The sequence below is a fragment of the Meleagris gallopavo genome, chromosome Z (assembly GCF_000146605.3).
Source record: "Meleagris gallopavo isolate NT-WF06-2002-E0010 breed Aviagen turkey brand Nicholas breeding stock chromosome Z, Turkey_5.1, whole genome shotgun sequence".
NCBI lineage: Eukaryota > Metazoa > Chordata > Aves > Galliformes > Phasianidae > Meleagris > Meleagris gallopavo.
Genome location: NC_015041.2, coordinates 49,968,973 through 49,979,414, shown reverse-complemented (window position 1 = coordinate 49,979,414; position 10,442 = coordinate 49,968,973). Strand labels below are relative to the sequence as shown.

The window sequence follows — 10,442 nt, the reverse complement described above, 5'->3', positions numbered from 1 at the left end:
CCCCGCCGGCGTGGCCCCGAGGTAATGGCCGTGGCCGCCTTCACTCCTCCCTCTCTGCCCGCAGAGCTGATGCCGCCGGGGAGCTGCCTGCCAGAGGAGACCAAGCCCAAGAGGGGACGGCGGTCATGGCCTCGAAAAAGAACAGCCACTCACACCTGTGACTACGCAGGCTGCGGCAAGACCTACACCAAGAGCTCTCATCTCAAGGCACACCTAAGAACCCACACAGGTGAAGCCTGCATGGGGTCATCGGGGTGAGCCCCCTTCTGGCAGCAAACAGGCAGGGGGAGTGCTGAAATTACGAGTCCTAGCTCTGCTCTGCTGGGTTTTCCTGGGCACTGTTTCTCTTGCTTTGACCACGTTATGTCCCAAGTAATCTTTGCTTGCTGACTGGGTCTTTTCACTTAATGGTTCACAGTTACTGAGGTGTGGAAGCAGATGGGTTTCCTGAAGAGGCTAAAGTTTGTTGCTCCTCTTCAGTTGTGTGGCTGCCTAATAATCAGATAGCTGAGAATCTGATGGGATTTGTTGCCCTAGATAGTGTTAGCCCACTTCTGAAAAAGGAGTGGACTTCTCTCTAAGGTTCTGCTTTCTTTGTGGTTGGGTGCTTCATGTACACCCGTCTTATTTTGGCTTACTCCAGCATGAGAGATTGTGTGGCTGACATGCCTTCAGCTTTAACAACTCACTGAAGCCTTGACACCTCTGCAAGCTGCTGTCTCACGTCCAAGTGAATGGTGACAGGCTCCGTGCTGATTTAATTGAGGTCTCTAGCTGCGTTGGTTGATGTCACTGATGCTGTGGTGTGCCGCTCCTACGTGGGAAGAACACTTCTTCCCCTGAGCTAGCAGCGATGAGATGGAGCTTAACAGCTCATTGGCAACTGCTAGAATTCAGATAAAATCTGCCAAAGTGCGTATCTGTGCCCAAGTTCAAACTTTAACCTTGCAGCTGAATGCCATATTGCAGTAACTGAGCTTGTGAAAGCAGGTACATCATGCACTGTTTCGCCAGTGCAGGCATTCTGTAACAGTGATTAAATAACCTGGGAATTTGCATAATTTAAATCCCTGGTTTGTGAATTCGATTCACAACTTTCTCTTGACTAGGATACTGGAAAGGGAGAAACGGTAGCTGAGTGGTTAGACTGTGTGTCGGCTAACGGCAGCAGCAGGAAAAATTGGTCAAAGAGTGGTTCCTCCCATCTGCCCGAGACAGTCAGCGTGGTCTTCGGGATGTGTAGGACGGAGCCTGTAATTGTCAGGGAAATTTGTTGTGCAGTCAACAGCAATTTTGCTGTAGTGAAGACAGAAAAATTGAGTTGTTAATCAACCTGAGCTAATGAAAACAGCAGCCGGTTTTTAATTCTCAAGACATACAATTATCTAAATACATTATTTTTCTGCTGAGCTATTTCTGGTTGATATTTGATCGTGTAACATTAGCCAGCAAAAATAAACTCTTATTAAGAGAACTCCTGTATTCTGAAACTTTGTTTGAGACAAAGAGAGCCTCTTAGAGAAGACTTCAGCAGTGTTAATGGCTTGTAATATCTGTAAAGTCTTGACAAGATTGTCTTATTCTGTTAGTCAGCTAGTAGTTCACAACTGCTTCAAGCACTTTGTTGTGTTTTCTTTGACACTTTGATTCTTTCTTCTTAAACGTGTTAAAAGTGGTGTGAAACAGAGGTAACCTCCCCCTCCCCCACACACACTACCACGAAAAAAAAAAAAAAGAAAGCATGACTGACATGTTTTTAATTATTTTTTTTTAAGGTGAGAAACCTTATCACTGTGACTGGGAAGGCTGCGGATGGAAGTTTGCCCGATCTGATGAACTTACTCGTCATTACCGAAAACACACAGGCCACCGCCCTTTCCAGTGCCAGCGGTGTGACAGAGCATTTTCCAGGTCGGATCACCTCGCCTTACACATGAAGAGGCACTTTTAATTGGAAGCAGTGGATCTTTCCCTAACTGCCTTAGAGATTCAGTATTTACAGCACAAGGACTGCTTTCTGCCGGAAGGGGAGAACCCAGTTTAAGCACTACAGAGAATCATGGTGAAGTCTTCCAAAAAGAGTGGAAAGAGGGATAATTGCATATGGACATTGCAACTTTTTTTTAACATACGTTTTAAAGAAAACCAAAAATACTGGGGTCAATGACTGGATCTTCTTCTATCATTCCATTTGTAAATCCAACTTGAATTATTTCCGGACTACAAAATGCCAAGGAGTGACTGGAAGTCACGGATATCAGGGTTAAACAGACTGTGTGTAGTTCGGAGGGTGGGGATATTACATGGGGAAATGACATTCCCTTAAATTTTCTTTCAATGCAATATTAGATGTAAATGTCATCTTGTACTTTCCTTTTTTCTTCCTTCCAAAAGCCATTACAATGTTAGAAGAGGAGGAAAAATTCAGGTACAGAGTTATGTTTTAAAAGCCTATTTCATGGTGCTTAGTGACTGTTGGTTTTAGAGGTACCAAAAACAGGAAGCCAAAGTTCTCAAACTGCTGCATATCTGACAAGGAAATATTTTTGTCTTCCGATCGCCAATTATGACCTAAATCAGGTAAATAATCCTGGTTTATCTTTTTTTTTTCTTAAGAAAATAACTTTATGCAGACAGTCTGTAATGCACTGTGGTTTCGATGTGCAATACTTTGTACAATGGTTTATTCCCAAATATGCCTTAAGCAGAACAAATGTTTTCTATATAGTTCTTTACATAATAGATATGTAATATAAATTTAAGCAAACTTTTATTTTGTATATTTGTAAACTACGAAGCAAAAGGAACATTTTGGAGTTTGTATTTTGCATATTCAAGCGGAAAATAAGTTTTAAATAAACCTATAATATTTTATCTGAATGACTGTTGTAACTTTCTTCTGTGAATGGGTATGTCCACAGAAAGGTTAAATGTTGGTCAGTCGTTGAGTTTCCTAAGGCAGAGGGAGTGATGAAGACTGTGTTCTCAAGACTCTGAGAGGTAGGATGGATAAGCGCAGTGCTTGTCCTTTCAAGGGGAAAAATGTGTACAGATGTTTTTTGTTCTAAATACGAATTACTGAATATTAGGTAATTCAAAAATTTTAAGGTAAATGAATTGCTTGTTAGAAGATGTATGTCTGTTTGTTGCATCAGACTTTGCATGTTCAATTGTAACATTTTCTAACTTTACTTTCCTGAGCTTCTCAGATAGACTAGTGGTAACTTCTGCTTTCATGTGAATGAAGGGGAAATCAGCTGAGTGAACATCGTAAAGACACTAAACTTGAATTAAGAAATAAAGTGCATCATGAAACAGCTTTTAGCAGTGAATTACATGGAAGTTTTACTTAATTCGAAGTCTTCTCTGCCCTGGAAATTTCATAAGCAGCAAAACAGTATCTGAAGAGCCAAAACTACTGTAGGAGTGGTGATACGCATAATGTGAGTTGGGAATGTTGACCATGCAGTTTGCAAATCGTAGCTGTATGCAGAAGATATGTTGTTACAAAGTCTCCAGTGTACCTTCAACTGCAGTCGCTTTTCTGTAATTAATGCAGTGAGCCCATTGTATGCCTTGGGTAGTTAACTGCTTTTGTTGTAGTTGTCCTCAGGGACCTCACTGCTCTATTTTCTCCACAAATATGTAGCAATAAGATGATTTCAACATGAATGCTCATTGAATAGGACCTGTTTTTCTCACTACTGTCCTATAAAGAGAAGGCAGAAATGATTCTTCCACTAAGTTTTAAGTGTCAGTCAGCTAGCAGTTTCGTTTTATATGATGCTTATTTTATATATATTTAATGTTGAATGAAGCTGAGCATGGAAATAAATTACAGGCAAGAGCTATCCCTATTTTTTTTTTTTTTTTCAGCAGTGGAAGCAAGATTTGCGATATCAACTTCTTGTTCCCAAATGCACCATAAAATTCCATACTTCGATGTGCGTTTTATGTGGTGACTGGTACCTTTTTGTTCTAAAGCCCTCCAAGTCACATAATGATGCTGAAAGTACTTCTCACTCCTTATCTCCCAGGCAGGCTTTGTTCAACTGAAATCTATCTTTGTTGGTTTGGTTTATAGGTAGCATGGGGAGTAAGGAATGTCTTGTTTGGTTTGCAAATAGCAAGTATTTAAAACTAATTTAAAGTTATGAGTCATCCTTTATCTGAAGCTTCTTTCATGTGAAAACTTTTTAAAATTAAAACCGTCATTTCTGACCTTTTTTTGTTGCCTTGCCTGTGGATTCTGGAGGAGATATCCAAGGTCAGTGTTGCAACTGACACGCTGCGTGCCTGGGGTGTGTTGTCTCTAGTGTTGGCCAATGCCTGGGTAGCTGTAGGATTGCCTTTGTATGAATGCTGTTCAGGATGTCTTAAAACTGTACGTTTATGTCCTAACACATCCATATATATTGAAATCTGCAGATTTCATTTCAGAAACCTTTTTTCTTTGATTTTTCAAGTGTGCTGTCATTATAAAACCTTAAGAATTTTATGCGATGATCCAGCATGCTGTAATGAGTATCTGTTAAAGCCAACTTCAGTTTCTTTTTGATGGTTTTATAGACCCTAGGTTTATAGTTCCACAAACAATAGCATTCTTGAAATAGGTCTTTGTTCTCTTCTCCCACATGTGTTTTGTTTTTTTTTTCTTGTTCCTAGCTAAGCTGTCTTCATGTATGACTTTCTTTCCAGAGCTGAACAAACACAGTTGAGGCTTGGTATTTAAAAAGAAGTGCTACTGTTACTTTAACCATTTCCAAAATGCTATTCCTATACTTCTGGATCAGGAGCCAAAAGACAATTTTTGCAGCATAGTATGCTTAGGAGAGGCAGTCCTCGTTCTTAAGGAGGTCTCTGGAGAAGTGCTGAAATGAGCAGTCATGGCATGTCAATAGCATGGTGTTTGCCACCTGCTTCATTGTGTCTAGTGTCCTGGACCTGAACTTAGATGCAAGATCATAAGTGGATGCAATGGAGTAACACATATCAAAAAACACACCTAGTAAAACACGTGCAAAAAAACCAAGCAGCCTTGTAAGGTTGTCTTGTTTTTCAAGATCTGTTTAGCACTGCTAAAGCTACTTTAATGTGATCTTTCACTCAGGCTTGGGCACTTGAAAGCTGTGTCTACGTTTATTTGGGGTGGCCTCTCTGATGTAGGGTGAGTACCGCCAGAGCAGCCCCCAAGCATTACTTTAGCTACAGGAGAGAAAATTTCCTGTGGCAGAGAAAGATCTCTGCAGTCAAAATGCAGCCATCCTTAATTCTGCCCCCCCCCAGCCCAAACCTCTCTCCAGCACGTTTAACAAGTGGAGATGGAGCTTTTTCTAAACAAGATGACACATGTCTGCCTACTAGGTGCCAAGTATTCAAAAGTGGCATCAGAATAAAAATCTTCTCTGAGCTGCTGCGCTGCTGTGCACTTGTCTGCTGTATGCCACGGGCTGGGAGTTTGTGCACTTCAAACTTGTAATCTGGCAGAAATGCCTTGAGCTCTCCCCTGTCACATGAAGCTGTTCTTTGAAAAGCACTGCCTCTCCCTTGTGGAGTTTACCAAATCCTGCTGCTGCTGAAGTCAATTGTGAATCTCACCAGGATTTATATTAAGCTGATATGAATCAGTGAATTTCATTCCCCTTCTCTTTAATAAGGGGAGATCTGAGGCTCTTGTGGTTAATCACCTCGAGTGCTAACGGTTCTCTGAATTAGTTTACACAGGTTTTCCTATGGGAGTGTGCTCAATGTTAGAGCTAGCCTGCTTCCACTGAAGTCCCTGGCAAGCGCTTTAACAGCATTTGAGCACCAACACTTCCAAATCAAGCCCATTGCAAACTGTATTCATTCCTTGGGATCGTGTGAGCTTAGTCACACGATAGGGTAGGAATATGTTGCAAATGCACACAGCTTGTGCAGATCAGCGTTTGCACTGCAGGGGTCTGGAAAGTGGTAGGAGCACTTTGAGGAGGTGAGCCTAAGGCACAGCAAACGAAACTCTCTGGGAGAGGAAAAGGAACACTACCACCACCATGAATGACAATGTGTGCTGCCTTGTGCTTGCCAGGAAAGCTCACCAGATGAAGTGCCTGTGTGTAGGCTCAGTGCATTGAGCTCTGGAGACCAAGAAGAGGAGTACGTACATAAAAGAGGGGAAGGCCCATCATTCACCAAAATTTAATTGAGGTCACATTGGCTTCAAGCCACAGGGTAACACACCCACATTCCCTTGTCTGCAGTACACCGGGATGACTCACGTTTCGTTGTCTGCCCTGCTCTCCTTACCAGGGGATGTTTCCATTACCACTAAGGGCCTTGCCACTGAGTGCAGAAGTTGTCTCTGTGGCACAGAGGTGGGCGGTGGTGGTGTTTCCGCAGCCTTATTCTCCACCCTGGCTGCAGATAGGTATCTGTTAGACTCCTTTTCACCTTTGGATGCTTACCTGTGAGCCCTCAGGGTTGGAATCTTAATTGTGTGAAAGGCAGGAGGGGAAAAGCGGGTTGTGCGTTATGAATGCTTCTATATTTAGACCATGCATGCCCTAAGTTTTACAGAAGACAAATGTCCATAGTAGTCACTCCCAGGAGGCACCTAGCAGCGGGACCTTTTCCCTGCAGTGCTGCTTTCTGGACTTGTGAAACTGTGATTCCTTTCTAACAGAGACGGCCATTTTCATATGAGCATGGTCAGCATGGGTCAGCACTGTGACTTTTGTTAATGAGAAGTTTTAGGGAAAACACTGAGCTCCTTTCACTAGGGAGCTTGTATGAGCAGAAGTGTAATCATGTGCTGCTATCACCTCAGCCATCTTGCTGCAACTCTAAAAAGTTTTGCATGGTTTTACTTTGGGTACAACGTGCTTGTTTATCAAGCACAAGCTAAGGCTTGCTTAAATCTTGCCATTCAAGTTCTCTGCTATTAAAGTTTCAGGCTATATTCAGCAAAATGATAGAGCTTCCCTGTATTCGTCGCTGAAGACCCTTCATTTTAGAAACAAATATTCAGAAGGATTTCCTCCACTGCTGCAGAAATTAGAGATCATCTGATGGGCTACACCATACTGCCAACACAGGGATTTATTTGCTGGATGCTTTCTCAGTGGTTTTTTGATGTCAGTGCACGTACAGTGCCTTCGTGGCTGGCAGGAGCACTGTGTTTCCAGCTCCTGGGCAGCCAAGGGAAGGCCAATGGATAGCGCTGGCTATATGCTTCCTTCCACACAGAAATACTGCAGAGACAGCTTTGCTCACATGTACAAAAAGCTGTTTTTCGAGGTTAGTGCGTGAGTTCAATTTGTACATTGGGCCCCCGGGAGGGTGTCAATGGGCGTCAGTGCTGTTTGATGTCCAGTTCACAGCTGGAATCTTCCAGCATGAATGATTTCCTTGGGGCCTAGAGTCCATCATCATGTTCCTCTTTTCTGATAAAGTGGATATTATACATTAATATGTTGATAAACTACTGAAGCAACATTGACGATGATTACTGAAGCATGTTGGAATTCACTTTCTAAGCTCTGGATGAGGTTTTATTCTGTGTTTAGGCTCCAAACATACTGAGTCAATAACGCTGTTGGCTACTTGAGGAGGCTACCCAAAGGGATGTGTTTGTCTTTGCACTACGATGTACTAGGTTTGGCTGTCCTTTCTCAATTTCTGAATCACTCTATTTCATCAACAATCTCCCTTTTTCGACAAAGAATGGCTAAATTTGTTGGCTCTGCTGCAGGTTGTTCTTTGTGTCACCAAATATCAAGCAGTTTTCCAGTGGAAAGCAAAATATTTCACTGCTTTCGAGCTTCCTGTCTCCCTAGTAATTGCTCACGCTCTCTTCAGCACTAGAGAATATGATAATGACCCTGTCACCTGTCAGAGATGTTTGACTACCTTCCTTCTATAAACACCTTCTAACCAACATTCACTCTGACAAAGTTCCCATGTTCACAATGTAAAACTTACTGGCAAGGCTCCCTATGCAAAGAGACCAGCGTGCTAATTGTCATGGTTGGGGCAATTGGGTTTCCTCTAGCTCTCTGCTCTCTGAGGAGCAGAGGGGAAGGCAGAGCCCAGCCCAGCCTGGCTGCTGCTGCCCTGCCTCAGTGCTGGCCAGAAGCCTGGCAGTGAGCGTAGACAGACCGACAATGGGCAGAGCTGGGGCAACCCCTCCTCGCTCCCGTCAAAGTTCCCTTCCAGACTCAGATGCTTACAGCTTTGTTTCAGCCCAGAGCACTGTAGGTCCCTGTCCAACTCATGCTGGTTTTATGCTTCTTGCTGTTGCAGCTGCACAGATTCTACTTACTAAATAGTTGATCCTTTTTGGAGCCTTACTGAACTTCTGGCTTCAGAGACACTGTGGCAAGGAGTTTCACAACTATTTATGAGCTAGCCTAAAAATAAAGGTGGGGGAAGAGGAGAAGAAAGTATTTCCTTCCTTTAGTTTCTGAGGCCACCACCTTTCAGATTCCTACTGTTTCCTCTTTTCTACATAGTACATATGAGACAAAGGAAAAGGGTGTAAGTTCCTGCTCTCAATCATCCTCAGTTTTGTCATTTGCTGCCAAAGGCTGGAAAGATTCCACTTCAGTTGTACTTTTTGATGGGAAGAGAAAGTAAATGGAAGAGAATGTAAATACAAACTTTTTACATATGTGCACTTTTACATATGGATGAGTTCTTGTCTACTGTACGCTGGAAGAATGCCAGGAGAAATTAGCCTAATATGATATTTCAGTCAATATTTAAAATATGTCTTGGCTTGTTGTTGTGTTGTTTTTTTTTTTTTAATTGTCAGAACATTTAAGAAGCCCTCAGCCATCAGTGGTTTTTTGTTTAAGGATGGTTAATTCTTCATGTTTTATTCAAAACAAAAAAATAACTTTTCATAATTTTCATTATATCCATGCATCTTTGTAAGATGTGACATTGTTAGTTACAGTACATTCCCTGTCATGTAACTAAACATCCAGGTGGGCTTGAATTACTCATTATTTATTTGTTCACATTTATTACTAAGGTGTTGTTAATAATTGTTGGGTTTGGGTATTTGCTTTCATTTATTGTTACGTGGACAGGGAAACTGACCACAGCAGTGTTCTCTTGTACAAATCTAACATTTCCAAGATCAACTCTCACTTTTTCTCTTTGGTTACACTTGCAGAATGCTTTTCCTGAATGTTTTTCTCTCTTGTGTCCCTGTTTTTGAAGAGCAAATGTCAAAAAAACTGGAGTCCCTCTGTACTGGGAATTAAAATCCACTCCAGGTGACAGAATCAGCTTTCTAAGAAGTGATCAAGGTGAACCGTAGCTGTCTGGGAATCTGACTGCTTCATTAGCAAACCAAATTCTCATGGTTCCAGGTAAATCCCCTTGGTGGGATGAGGTTAGGGTTTATGCTGATTTGGGGCTAAGCAAATGAACCACATAGGCAAATCCAAAGCATTACAAAAATAGGTAGCACTTTGAAAAAGCTTAAGATCTGAATTTTCATGGTCCAGAATTGGAACCTCTGTGTGAGTACAGAAGGAGAGGTCTGGAGTAAGGAGAGCTGAGGAATGATTGAATTATTGCCCAAACCACTGGGCAAGTCGGAGGTTTTCTCTGGCTGGGCTTTACCTAGCATCTTAATCCATGCAAAAAACAAGATGACAGGGTTTACATTTCATAACTTTGCACAAGTTAGTCATTTAAATAAATCCTGAATGTCCATTGGATGCTTCTGACTAAGGAGTGCAGCAGCAGGAGACAGATCTTCATCTGCAGGTGTGCATCGCATAGAAAACTTGACATATGGATTTCCTCTAGCCTGGGAAAGTCACCCGGCAAATAGCTCTGTCTTCTGTCACAGCTGCTGCTTCACACTGGCTGGCAGCTGGAGGGGAGGTGGCAGTAGAAAAACAAACCTCCCAGGATGAATGCAGCAATGCTATGCCGGTGCTGCCTGCTCTCTTTTCTGAAGCAAGACTGACAGCAAGTACTCGGAGAGATGCTTGTGGCTGGAGGCACGCAGGGTTCCGAGTACAAGGCTCCTGAGAGAAGGATGTGAAAACAGGAGAGAGGTTGGGAGGAAGAGAATTTGCAGACAGCTGAAATGGCTCAGCAATGCTAGAGGGAATAATAGAGCGACAGCTGTTCTGATTTCCTCCCACTTCGTATATAAATGAATCAAAACCAGAGCTGTTTTGAGTTGGAGCAGATGATAATTCTTTGAAGTACACTAAGTCTGCTGCTGTTGTTCCAGCTCTCATCTCTTTCATTCTCTTACAGCCTTGCCAGTTTAATGCAGGAGAACTTCAGTTGTGCTATCAAGCCAAGATAATACTTTGCTGGGGAGATAGTTTTCACTTTGCAGCTGAGTATTTCTCATGAAGATCTAGCTTGTGGAGACCTGCAGGTTAAGTGAAGTGACAAACCACATTGCTGGACAGAGGAATTGAAATGAGGGG

At 42.4% G+C, this 10,442-nt stretch overlaps 1 protein-coding gene across 1 annotated transcript; it reads left to right on the top strand.

Moving 5' to 3' along the window:
- Positions 1–6: 6 nt before the first annotated feature.
- Positions 7–2,880, top strand: LOC104915228 (Krueppel-like factor 4). Its single transcript, XM_010726004.3, has 2 exons — positions 7–229; positions 1,776–2,880. Exons 1-2 carry the CDS (start codon positions 25–27, stop codon positions 1,949–1,951), a joined length of 381 nt encoding a protein of 126 aa, XP_010724306.1. The 5' UTR covers positions 7–24; the 3' UTR covers positions 1,952–2,880.
- Positions 2,881–10,442: the final 7,562 nt, after the last annotated feature.